The sequence below is a fragment of the Sminthopsis crassicaudata genome, chromosome 3 (genome assembly GCF_048593235.1).
Source record: "Sminthopsis crassicaudata isolate SCR6 chromosome 3, ASM4859323v1, whole genome shotgun sequence".
Classification (NCBI taxonomy): domain Eukaryota; kingdom Metazoa; phylum Chordata; class Mammalia; order Dasyuromorphia; family Dasyuridae; genus Sminthopsis; species Sminthopsis crassicaudata.
In genome coordinates this window covers 266923582-266937774 of record NC_133619.1, presented here as the reverse complement: position 1 = coordinate 266937774, position 14193 = coordinate 266923582, and the positions used below count along the sequence as shown (strand labels likewise).

The window sequence follows — 14193 nt, the reverse complement described above, 5'->3', positions numbered from 1 at the left end:
TAGCACTCAACTAAAAAAATAACCAAATCAAAACCAACAATTAGGTACAATAATAATCAGAAATACTAAATTAAAAAAAAATTTCCACAATATAAAAAGGGCACTTTCTTACTATACAATACTTTCTCTTACTAAAGATGGCAAAAGCCTTTTAATTAGTTTGAACATATGAAGAAATTATATGAAATTTTATTGATGCCTTCTGTTTTTATATCACATTAAATTTCTTTCTTTCTTTCTTTCTTTTTTTTTTTTGAAGGAAGCAATTGGGGTTAAGTGACTTGCCCAGGGTCCCATAGCTAGGCAGTGTTAAGTGTCTGAGGCTAGATTTGAACTCAGGTCGTTCTGACTTCAGGGCTGGTTCTCTATCCACTGCACCACCTAGCTACCCCTATTCACATTAAATTTCAAATATACCCTTGCCTCTTCTCATTAATCTTTCTTTTGTAATAATTCTTTTCCCTAAAAAGCCACAATTCCATAAAATGAAAATACTCATTGATATGCAACACTACCTATTCAAAGCCTCCCCACATCTTCCTAGAACCTCTGCAACAAAAGGAAGGAGCTAGAATAATGTATCACACATTTGCAAACAATTTCAATTGACAAATGTGATGGCCTTTTTTCAATCAACATCCTTCTTTATTTCTTTTGCAGCATTTGATAATGAAGACCACTATTTCCTCCCAGATAATTCTGATCTATAGATTTTTTGATACTTCTTTCTCTTGGATCTCCTTTTACTTGATCATCATCCTATCTCTTAATTGTGTGTTTAGAAATGCTGAAATCTCTGTCCTAAACCTTCTTCTATTTTTTTCTTTACATACTATCTCTTGGTGACCTCTTAACTCTTAACACTTCTAGATCTATTGTCATAGTGTCTTTCTTGAACTTCAGTACCACATTACTGTCTACCTATACTTCATAATAGATGTGCTATTAAGAATTATCTCAAATGCAAAAGAGAACTCATCATATTTTCCCTCTTGATAACTTCCTTCAAGTTTATAACTATCCTTCCTGTTGCTCAGATTTGTAGTCTTAGGTCATACTGAACTTTTTAACTTCCACTTCACCTATCCATTCAGTTGTCAAGTCTTCTCATTTCCACCTGTGAAATTATCTCTTAAACCTCCTTTCTATTCACATTGGCTACATCTCTAGTTCAGGTCTTCATGAACTTTTATCTGTACAAAAGAATGCATTTCTAATTGCTCTTCCTGTCTCAAGTCTCTTCCATTTAAAATCCATTCTCCTATACAGCTGTCAAAGTATGATTCCTATAACAAAGGTCACGTTGCTTTCATGTTCAATATATCACAGTGGTTCCCCTGCTAAAATTAAATACAAACTCCTCTGATATTTAAATCTTTTCCCAACTACATAGTAGGTGTCTGTAACCTATATAGGTAGGCTTATTTATATGTGACTTTTGTTCATGGAGTCTTCAGTTAATTTTTTTTTTTTTCTTACTGCTTCCCCCAGAGAAAGATTCCATCTGTGGGCTTCATGTTCTTTAATAGGATATTTCTTCCATTACACTAAGAACTCCTTGAGATCAGGAGCTGCCATTTTGCCTATCTTTGTATCAGTGTTTAGCACTTATTAAGTGCTTATTTTTTATCATTTACGCTTAGTCCTGGTTGATACACAGTAGAATCTTAGCAAATACTTGCTGAATGAAAAAGTTTACAAATGTTTATAAATAGATCATGCTGAGATAGTTTGGAATTGTCTTATGTTTTTTCCTTTATTACTGCAAAAATGTAAACATATTAATACAATGGTAGACTTGTAATACAATTTGTGCCTACTCTTGTTTGTAATGTTTTCCAAACTAAGTAGTGTCATCAGAGATAGGCGAAAACAACTGTTGCACCTTGTGAACATGTCAAGTATTGAACAGTGGAAGGGTCCTCCTGTACAGTTCCTCTTCTCCAAGACTGCAACAATGAAAGATTACCTCCCCAATACAATAAGTTACTTTTGCACATTGAAATGAACTTAGGGATGGAGATAATGGTTTAAGTGCAGACAAAAATGTATTGGTCAGAGGGAGGATATAAAAGACTTAGAGGAAATCCAAGGGAAATATTTCTTATTATTTTGTTCTTACCCTTCTATTTCTTTGGTTTTAGTGAGAGCAGGGGTGGAAGCTGCACCACTATGATGTGACCTCTCAAGAACCAGGCCCAATGATGGTGGTGGCAGTAACACAGAGCACCACAGTCAACATAGACAAAGGGAATGCAATTCCCTCCAGTGTTGCAGAACTTACAGAGTGGCCTGACAAGAATGTAAATGGAGTAGCAAGAAGCTGCTCTACTTGGCAACTGTGGTCTTCTTTTCTCCTTTTTTTTTTTTTTTTTTTTTTTTCTTAAATGCTTTTTCAGCTTCATCTTCTTTTTCCTCTTTCTTTTCTCAAATTTAATCCTTTGGTTCCTTTCATTCTCTTCCATTCCTTTTGCACCTTTCATTTTCCTTTTTTGTTATTTCCTCTCCATCTCCCTTTTTTTTTTTTTTTTTTTTTTTTTAATATGATGTTCCTTGCCATCCTCATGACTGTTCAAGCATGTTAAGGCTTTTCAAAAATGTATCATTCTCAATTCCACCATCTACTCCCTAACTGCTACTTGGCCAGCAGACAGAAAAATCCCTGTCAAACTAAATTCAAGAGGATCACATATCTATCTCAGACAATCACATATTAAATTTGAGACCAAAATACTTAAGTTTAAGAATTTAAAAAATTAGGAAAAAGATGCTGTAGAAAAAAACTGGTCAAATGAAACAGGAAAGGTTTAAAGTCTCAATACTTCAAATTTTACTCTATTCAAAAGCTTGAGAGACAAAAATATGATATTAAACATAAAAAGATTAAAATTCACTTAAATGAACTAATTTTCACAGAAAATTATATATTTTAAAAATATTTTCTTTGATTTGAAATGTTTTATTTTTTGTTTATAGTAAAAATTAAAACTGTACAATATAATTTTATCTTCAAAATCTTGCATTATCTAGAGAAAGAGTACTATGGAGACTGAATATGGATTGAAGCATACTATTTTCATTTTTTCTTTAGTTTTTTACTTTTTTTCTCTCACTGTTTTCCTTTTTTGTTCTGATTTTTCTTTTACAACATGACTAATATGAAAATATGTTTAAAATGATTATACATGTACAACCTATAACAGATTGCTTGAAGTCTTAGGGGGGGACATAAAGTAAGGAAGGAGGAAAAAACTTTGTTAATGAAAAATCTTACAGAAATGAATGTTGAAAATTATCTTTACATGTAATTGGAAAAATAAAATACTATTGAAATAAAAACAAACAAAACCACACCCTTGCATTAGAAATATATTAAAAAACTTACCTATTGCAGGTCTAAGTCTTTCAAGGTACTGTTTATCTTCAAGACTATATGCTGTTGAAATAACTTTAGCCCCTCTGTGATATGCTAACTGAATAGCTATTGTACCAAATGCCTGTGTAAGAAGAAACACACACACATATACATCTCATATACATGCACAAGTGTTTTCTTTTATATAAAATATAATTCATACACAGATATGAAATTAAGGGCTTGATGAATGTGTCTAAGAGCATATCTAATTTGATTTTAGAAGTTCCTAAAAAGTTTTTGATATATAGTTATTATTTCAACATGGTAATAATTAAAATTCAATTTTCTGATATATTTTCATTAATATATTATGTTCCAGATGTTGTTAGCCAATAGGGCAAACATTTTACCTGGTTTTCAGGCTTGGCGAAACCTAAGCTCTTTCTCTCTCATTTTCTCATTAATAGTTCAACTCAATTTAATAAGACTTTATGTATGAGGCCATGTGCTACACACTGAGTGAAATAGTAGGCACATTTTGTAAAGACAACTGGGTAAGATATAGGGTAAGACATAGGCTATGGCTATGGCAACTTTAAAAGCTAAATGACTTTTAAAAAATTAAAACATTATATGTAAAGACTTTTTTAAAGGAATACACCTATGACCTTTGGTCTGATTAGCAATATACTCTGAACTAATTCTATTTTATATATTTAAATATACATATACACCTAGCTATAAGACTCCCTTCTCTTTGAAGATCAAAGCATTTTTAAATGCAATATCCTTCCAGTAACACTTGACATAAACATAGTGCAAACTTTACCATTCCAGTTTTAAAGAACAGTGAATCAATGATGAAGGATTCCTATCAGACCAGTGTTTAGCCCTAAGACCAAAGTGCATTTAATAATATCTTAAGTTTTATAGACATCGCAGAAGAAAACAATGTAAATGGCATAATTTTTTAGAAGTATTGCTGACAAGATTATGAAGACAGAAATTCGATTCTTAAATTCGTGAGAAAAACTGCTGTGAAACTCATAAAAGATTTATGTTTTTAATTAAGTTGCAGAGAGAAAGAATACTTTTTTCCTGGATTTTTTTTTTTGAAAGCAAGGTAAAATCCTTCAATCATAAGCCTTAGGTCCTCATGGGCTATGCCTACAGATATGTATCAAAACTACAATATATTAATTTAGATTGTTTTCTTTTTAACTTTTTTAGGAGCTTCAGAATAAAGATAATAAATTAAGCTACATTTAATACATACTTCTTGTCACATTTGATAGTGATGAAAGCCAATCAATGCCAACACAAAATGTGATAATAGAAAAGACAAAGAATTATTAGTATAATGACTACAATAGCAAACTGGGCAGTCTGTTTTTTGTTTCTCTCATTTTCCTTTTTTTAAAAAAATCATATATTATTGTACCTACACTTGCTCCGTCCATTATGAGCACTGATTTCCCGGGAGAGAGGTGAGAAAGAAAATGCAGAGCTGTATAGGAACGTATCCCATCACGGATGACTCCTGCTGCTTCAGTCCATGTGACCTTTTCTGGTTTATGAACTGCACAAAGAGAATAATAGAGGAGAAAAAAAATTTTAAAGTCATTTTTATTAGAGTTTCACATTGTATCTTACTACCGAATATTTTAGAGAAAAAGAAAACCAAAGCCAATTTCCTGGGAATAGTCAGTGTATACCATATTAAAGATTAACTTGTGGTTTTGACTGCTTAACAGAAATCTCAACTGTATCTCAGTTTAACCTTCTATTACATGGGGAAAATGACAGATGCTTTACAGGTTTCTGATTATCATAATATTCAAGGTATAGAACTGCCATTTGTTTACAAGTTTTATGTGGCATGAAAAGCCTGAGAGGCAAGGCAGAAAAATGGACAGATGGTTGTCCTTGGAGTCAGGAAGCCCTGGAGTCAGTGCTTTTCTGATATATGCTAGCTATGTGCCCCTGAGAGTTTTCTAAGATTGTAAAGTTAAAGATAAGTGCTGATCTGTTTGGATAAAAGGAATTTTACAAAATATCATAGACTCTGGTGGCCATCAAATCCAATCCCCTTATTTCACAGGCAAGGAAATTTAGACACAGAAAGGTTAAATGACTCAACTAAGATAAATCACCTAGTAAGTATCAGTCACTAGTCGGACCTTAGATCTTCCTGATCTAGCATGTATTTCACTACATCATTTAGCTGCCTCACATCTCATTCTGGTGAAATTACAATCCAGACAAATGTGTATATATGTGTATACATACATACACACACACACACACACACACACATATACACATTTGAAAATGTTAAATATTTATGTATATACATTGCAAGCAAACTACTGAGGAAAGTTGTGAACGTTACTTTCTTTCTAAAAAAATGCTTAAAAAGAAAAACAGCTTATTTTAGAAAACAGTTTAAGTAACAAAAAAGAATTGGAAAACAATGATCTCTTAGGTTTCTCTTCTACATAATATCAAGAAATATCTAAAATAACTTCCAAAAAATCTAATCCATTGTCCATATAGGGAAAAGGGTGGATAGATAATACAAAAGCTAAGGAAATGGCAGCCAAAGTGCTGTACACCAGGCTCAATATATCAGTTTTGCTTACTGTAATTTGGAAATGGTGGGTGTCTCACTAATATCTAAGATCTTCTGACTACCAAGTTAGCACACTTTACACTGTTTCAAACTGGCTACTTTTTGAGTGAATTGTGAAGGATGGATTAAAGTAACATTAAACACGGAAAAGGAACAAAACACTGAGGAGAACTGCCATTTTAATAGGTGTTTATCTTCAGATAATGCATATTAAACTAATCCTGTATTTTGTAAATCATTGTGGAAAGTTTGGCATATTATTTCTTTATAACAAGGCATACTTATAATTGTTCTGTTTAATGCCTTACATTAATTGAAAGGAAATTAATTTAAAAGGAAACTACAAAAGGCATTTTATAAGGCAATTGTCTTAAGTAAGGGCTGGAATACTGTATTGAAATTAATTCTGCCTTTCATCTTCTCCATTATATATAATTATGAATAATTCAGAAATAATCAAAAGTTTCTATCTTATTAAACATTAATAGTTTTTTCTATAACAATATAATAATCATATAAGATCACAGATTTATAACTAGAAGAGATCTTGTAGTTAAATGAGTCCAAAAAAATCTTATTTTACAGAAGAAAAAAATTGAGATTTTCTCTTACCCATAAAGATTAAAAGACTTAGTCAAAGCTGTAATGGTAGTAAATGGCAGAACTGGGATTAAACTAAGGGCGGCTGTCTTCTAAAATTTTTCTATTCTACCACACTGTATAAACATAATCCTAATAATTCTAAATAAAACACCAGTACTTAGTAATTAAATATCTTTCATAGAAACCATATTTAGTGGCATTCAGAAAACCATAGATGAAAAAAGAATACTTACATCAAAAACCCAAAATTGTTCTATGGGCTAACTAAAGCTCATAACTTCTTGTAATAAGGCTGCCCTTTATAACTATATAATGAATAAACAATTGGTAAACTAGCAAGATTTTTGGCTATATAGCTAGGTATAATGCCTATATAATTATATTCACAGAATTCAGATTTGTAGGAGTTTCTATGTGTCCAATTTGTCCATAGTTTAATAGCTGTAGAAACATTTTTAAATTGTGAATTTAATTTTAAAATTAAATGTGATTCCCTCCCTTTTATTGAAATCATAATAATGATAAAATGCTACCTGAAAATTTTAAGAACAATAACATACAATGATTTGAACATCCTCAATTTGAAATTTGTATCAATTCCAAAAAGTGGGCTATTCTTTTTTTTTTTTTTTTTTACTATTAAAAAAAAAAAGACCTGTTAAAACAAAGAATGAAAAAAATATTGCAAAGGAAATTGTTAACCTCTATGATAAAGCAAAAAACATTTTTTAAAGTATTCATCCATGCATTAAAAATCTACAAATTACAAATCATTCTTAGTTATGTATTAAAATGATATTAGTCTAGTTCAAATTAGAAACTATATCCATTTTTGTTTAAACAATTAGGAGATAATATCAAACTAATAGAACCAAATGTTGTAAACATTTTAAAATAATTCCTTTTTATTTAAAAATAAACAGTACAGGGGCAGCTAGGTGGCGCAGTGGATAGCGCACCAGCCCTGAATTCAGGAGGACTGAGTTCAAATCTGATCTCAGAAACTTAACACTTCCCAGCTATGTGACCCTGGGCAAGTCACTTAACCCCAGCCTCAGGGTGAAAATAAATAAATAAATAAATAAACAGTACCAGTAGATCCTAAATATGTTAACAATGGAAACCAAGGACTAATATGTATAGTACTCAACCACTCTTTCCAATTTCAGATATGCCAAGAGTTGCTGTTAATTTTATTTTTACTTCAAATTACTTCAAGGGGAAAAGCCCATAATGTATATTAAACTTTGGGAAAATGTAGAAGCTTATTAGTTATCATTTAAAGTATTGAATCAATGATCCTAGAAAGTAAAACTTAAGGGCTTTTCACAAAGTTTAGTTGGAAAATACATTTTATGGATTATATTATTTCATTCCTTATATATACACTGAGTAGATGAACAATTACCTATTACATATGAGTGAAGACAAGATTAATACAAACTTAGAAAAGGCTGGATTGTAACATACCCAAATAATGCTCATGTATTCTAACAATTTCGCAGAGACCGGATTCTTCAGAATCCAGTGGCAAAATTCCTTTAAAAAAAAAAAAAAGTTAACTCAGAAAAGTACACCTACATGTAATGTTCATTATTATTATCTTTGTATCTTTTAAATGAAAGATTAGTAGAAAGTCATTGCTGCTAAAAGGGTTCATCTTTGTTCTGAAGAATTGCCATTGGGGTTATATAGGCTTTAATTAAAAAAAAAAAAAGATAATAATAGTAATTTTACTTCTCTAGAATTTTAATTCCTTCTCTTCTCCCACTTTTCCCTCTACTCATCTGTGTTTCTTTTTGTTACGGATTAAAAAAAAAAAAATCAACAATTCTTGTTAGGTAGAGCCTTTCTATGGAATAAGAACAAAGAAATAAAAGAAAATGGAAAGAGAAGAAAAGAGGAGAGAAAAAAAGTAATAATTCTTTTACAGGACACCTTAACTATTATTCCAATAGATATACCGACATTTTTCTGCATGTAAGAGCAGTTGCCTAGAAAATTTACAAATTGATTGAATTACAAAATGATGTATTGATCTCAATGCACATGGTATATTCTGCTCTAGGTAATGTGGAGAGCCTTATTGTTGAGATCTTAAAAACATTCTCCCTTTCTGTGGCTTTCTGTGTTTTTCACCAATGTAGTCACTAATACACTAGTAACTAATAAAACACTATAGCATCAAAAATAAAGATAAAAAAGCAACTGGAAATACAAAAAAACCAAAACTTTACTATTACAAAAGGTAATAATATAAAGTATAATCAAGGAAAAACAAAGAAAATCGCTAAGATTTTATTTAATAATCACTTTTTCTTAGCTGTTGAAAAAAATGAGTATGGAATAAATCTTGCCTCTTTGCATCTTGTTTGGATAGAGAAATAGCAACTTCAAAGGTTATGCAGAAAATATTTGTAAAAATCATTGCTTATGCTCATATTTTCTGCTAAAAATAAAAATTTAAATAGATTTTAGTGCATTTTTTATTATCTTATAAAAAGATTTTTGCAATGAGATGTATGGATTAATGGGGGAGAGGGGGTGGGAAACCATCCCAAATTACTCAATTTTCTGTGTGCAGAATGGATCTTCTAAATATAGTAAACACAGTTATCTTCAATTGGATTATCTGAATTGGTTTTCCTGCCAATGCCCAGTTAGGTTTCATGTTTCATACTTGAAGCCTTGTCAGGACAGGGATAGGATTGAGTGTATGTTTCTTAAAACTACAATTCCTGCCATAGCAGGAATAATTGAGACTGACTTTTTAAAATTAGAAAAATACTTTAGGAGAACAATGGAAAAATAGGAATATGAACTGAAACTCACCTACTACTTCATCATCTGGATGAAAGAATGATACTTTGTTTCCAACTTAAGAAAAACAACATGAAAAATATTAATACATAATAGAAAACATTCTGTGGTAATTACTTTTTATCTGTTAAGTCATTCAGATCATTAAGATTCTACCTATTTCTTGTTTATACATATTACCTAACTTGTACAAAGGTTAATGCTGGCAAATTTATACCACAATTTCAAGATATTACTGGATTGTAGTTATTTTATAGCCTTCTGGTTAAGCCAACTAGCTTCTTATTCCTAAAGTTCTCCCAGCTTCCTTTCTGATAGAATTTTGAAGGACAAAAATGATAAAGGATTTTTACTATATGAAAAAGCAAAAGATATTGTTGAACTTCTCAAGCCAATCAAGTTCCCTATTATCTGGTTCATTCCTTTAAGATTTCTTTAATGCCAGTCTTTCAAGAAAATAATAGGGACTGGTTTTATGTAGGTAAAAAGAAACCCTGACAGGCCTTACTTTTTCAGATTCTGAAGCTATTTAAACATTTTGAAATTTGATAGCAAATTCTGAATCTGCATATAGGCAGTAACTTATATGTGTGCAGAAAGTAAATGCCATAACTAGGTCAGAGTAGTATATTATATCAGTTAATTTGCATAATCCTATTTAATTGGCTGGTAATCAACAAACATTTATTAAATACTTCAATGCCCACAACACACAGAGATTAAAAGCTTAGATAAGTGTTTCAGTCCTCAAAAGGCTCTAGGCTAAATAAAGCTGTGAGATAGCTACAATGCACAATTTTACAAAGTAATTATATTACACAAAGTACTATGTGAAATGGAGGAGGAAAATCTTTATCATTCAAAGCGATCAGGGAAGATTTTTGGAGGTGGCATTTGAGTAGGAATTGAATAGGTAGAGCCTGGTAGGTAGGAGATTCTATGCATAGGGGACAAGGATGATACACTTTATATCTGGGGGACAAAGTTGTTTAATCCCATTGACATAGAGTGTATGCAAGAAAAGAAAATGAGGTGAAACCTGAAGAGATAAGGAGGTACTAAGTTATAGAGCACCTTAGAAGGCAGGTTAAGGGGAAAGACTTTTCCAACCATGCCTTAGGAAGCTCATTATATGGGGATAACCTCATGACCTGGTAAGATCTCATCAGTCTTGGTATTCTTTTATCACTGAAGTATGGGATCCTGAATTGCAAACCTCCTTTTAAGAAGAGACCCCAATATTCTAATTTCTTATCTGGCTGTACTACTTCAGACTTCTCTCAGACCATCATGCCCCCAGCTCTAGTATCTTCCTTGGCCTCCCTCCATTTCTTGCTTTTCAGCTTCTTTTTGTGCTTTTTCTGCCATGGTAAGATTCTTGAGGGCAGGGATTGTCTTTCTTCTTTATATGTGCATTTGCCCTGTGCCTGGTATATAGCAGATGCTTAATAAATGCTTACTGATACATTTATTGATATTTAGGACAGAACGGAGTCATTTAAGATTTTTAAGAGGGAAAATAACATCAGAACTAGCAGGGAAGAAGCCAGTGGATATGGAGAGAGAATGCTCAGTTATCAGTCAAGAAACAAGCTTTGTATGGTGAGGAACATACTAAGCACTAGGGGAAGACAATCCCTAATTAACTAAATTCACTTTTGATACAGAGTAGACAGAATATCATCTGAAAGTGATAAGGTCAAAAGAGATAGCCCAAGATAAAAATAATTAGCAGGAAAATTCTTGTCTTGGGAGAGGTTAAAGGAGATAATTTGAGATACAAATGATTAAGAGAAATTCCTGTCTTATTTACAAATATCTCCGGAACCTCTTGAATAACATCTCTGTGCAAAAGTTGTTTAATGACCCTAGTTATGTATAAAAGGAATTTCTAAAATTGTTTTCCTTGAACTTGGTTTATACTTGCCTTGTGTCCGCCAACTGCCGTCCCCTTGCCAGGCAGTTTGGCCTTTCTGAAGGCCAAATGCCTGTCTATCCCTTTACTATCAGTAAAGACTTTGTTTTGATACAGCATTAGAGTAGCAAATTCATTGGCTACTGGACCTGCCCTTGGGTTACTTTGGGAAGGAGAGAGAGATAATCAGACCACGAAAAGAGCTGATCCACAGAGCTTAGAGCCCCAAATTACTCCTCATCAAGAGCATGAGACAAGCAAGGAAGAAGATCCAAAAAGACCCTCTGCAGAAGGCTAAGTCTCTAAGAAACCAGGAAAACCAAGAGCTGATGGAGGGAGACGGGAATGAGGGACAAGAACATCATTACAAAAATGCCACCAAGGAGGGAAACAGAAAGTCTAATGGATATAGCATAAAGACAGTCACTCTTAGTTGATCATAGAGCTCTGTGGAAGGGAAGAAAATGTAGAACTAATAGAAAGATATGAAGGAACCAGACCTAAAGGCTTTAAATGCCACTCCAAGAACTTTGTATTGAATCCTTGAGTTAAGAGAGAGCTGCAGGGGCAACTAGGTGGTGAAGTAGATAGAATACCAGCCCTGAAGTCAGGAGGACCTGAATTCAAATTTGATCTCAGACCCTTAACACTTCCTAGCTGTGTGACCTTGGGCAACTCACTTTACCCCAATTGCCTGGGGTGGGGAGAAGAGAGACCACAATAGAGCTGCTGGAGTTAAGGATTAGATGGCAGGGGCATGATGAAACCATCTCTAGGCAGAGAATGAAGTCAAGCAGGAGAGAATAGAGATTGATGTAGAACTTTGAAGTATGGAAGAGGGAGGAAGAATGTGGAAGCATATTTTTAAAACTTCTTTTCAATAAAAAAATTTAAATAATAAATAGTATATTACTCTAAACACCTTTCAAAAATCTTGGGAAAAGTCATTTGGTGGAGGAAAAAAGGCTCTCCTAGGCAAATGAATAAAGGGTGGAATGAAACTTTTAAAGAAAGTGTAAGTCTTGTTTTAATTACATTACTACCTTTCTCAACCCAGAAGTTATAACTAGGTTATAGACTTGGCTGGAAGCAGGCTCCTCTCTAACTGTTGACCAGAAGTGAGTAATCGGACTGCTAGAATTTACTATTCTCCAAAGGAGAAAGATATAAGAACAATGGAAGGAAGGAGTTCTCCTTTGTTTAACTTCAGGAAGAAAGGAGATATCAAAAAAGAATGCTAATTTTGACCTATGATTTTCTTTAAAATTCCTACAAATGTTATCTGAAATCTTCATGGGGCAGAGAGTTCAAGTCAGAAGGCATGGGGAATTTTGCCAGTTTGAATATCATTCTCTCCAAGCTAGAAATACCTTGGAGACACACACACACACACACACACACACACACACACACACACACACACGATAAATTGAAACAAACTATTTCATACAGATGGGTGCCTAAATGCAATGTACTGTATTAATATCAATATTTTTTTCTTTGACAAGTGATAATTCACAATGGATGGATGTCTATTACTAAAGTAGAAGACAGACAGGAAAGACTGGTGTAAAAAAAGGGGAAGAATAGAGAAGGCTTAGAATACTTAATGGGGAAAGTAAAAAATGAGACAATATTGACATCATAGATGAGGAGAAAGGGTTCAATATAGATTAAATAACATGAATCTGTAAAAGACTAACACAGTTATTGTTAAGATTTACTCTAGAGCAGATTCAGCAGTACACAAGCAGATGTAGAGAAGGCAGATAGTAGGGATAGCTATAATATCTAAAACCAATAATTGGTTTTGTAACTTGGCATAAATATTGACAGGACAAATAAGTAAGGGTCAGAGGGCAGAGACCTGATTAACTAGAGTCAAGAGAAAAAAGGAAGAAAAGCAAGGCCAGAGAAAGGGCAGTGGTACAATGGAAAATACCCTAGCTCAAAAGACAGGCAAATGTATTTTCAAATCCTGCTTCTGCTTATTAACCTGGGCCTCAAGTGATCACATGTGTAAAATGAGGTGTTTGGAAAAGATTAGTAATATTATCAAAGTCAAATAGAAATGAGGGTCTTTAAAACATAATAAAGATCCCTGACCCTGTGGGTACACACTGACTTAAAAGTATATACTAACATTATCTTTTTATTGTATTTTTATTTATTTTGTAAAATATCTCCCAATTATATTTCGATATGATTTGGGTCCCATGTTAGTCATATTTCTGACAGCTTAGGCCTAGATGGTCATATCAGCTCTAGATCTATGAGCATATGGATTTAGAAAGAAGACTGAAGAAGATAAGAGCATATCATTAGATTGAGAAATATCAATGTGTCGGATCAAAGAGGTACAACAATTACGGAGGATGGCAAGAATAAGAAGGACATCTTTGGAAATTAACATGAGAAAGAACATGGTTTCTAAGGGTTATGTATTTTTAAAATTTTGTGTACGTGTTCACCTATAGCGAATTTGGCCTAGTCAAAATTTGTAACTATATATTTTATATATTATATATTTATGGCACCTTTTCTAGAGGATAAATAGAAATGAGGATATAATATGAAACTAGATTAAACTATGAATAAATGAAATTGATACATAATATCCAAATCCATTTTAATCTGATAATAGCTAAAATTTATATAGCATTTTTTCACTTGATCCCTATAACATTCCTGGAACCTAGGTATCACCATTTTACAAATGAGGAAATGGAGGAACAGAGGTTAAATGACATCCCCAAAGTAACACAGCTAGAAACCTTCATGCATGATTCAAAATCAGGTCTTCCTGAATCTCCTACACTTTATGCATGGTGCCAGTTCATGCTACCTTAGAATGATCTTGACCAT

The 14193-nt window shown here is 32.7% G+C and overlaps 1 protein-coding gene across 8 annotated transcripts in view; it reads right to left on the bottom strand.

Moving 5' to 3' along the window:
- CRYZL1 (crystallin zeta like 1) overlaps positions 1-14193 on the bottom strand; it is a 60999-nt gene that overhangs the window by 12765 nt on the left and 34041 nt on the right. For all 8 annotated transcript variants that reach the window (XR_012488017.1, XM_074300720.1, XM_074300718.1 and 5 more), the window contains exons 5-8: positions 9426-9470; positions 8064-8132; positions 4804-4937; positions 3386-3497 (exon numbers count right to left, since the gene is read on the bottom strand). Coding sequence is in view for 7 of the 8 variants with exons in the window: in XM_074300720.1 (XP_074156821.1) it covers positions 3386-3497; positions 4804-4937; positions 8064-8132; positions 9426-9470 (360 nt within the window). In the remaining variant the exon portion in view is untranslated. The remainder of the gene's footprint in view (positions 1-3385; positions 3498-4803; positions 4938-8063; positions 8133-9425; positions 9471-14193) is intronic.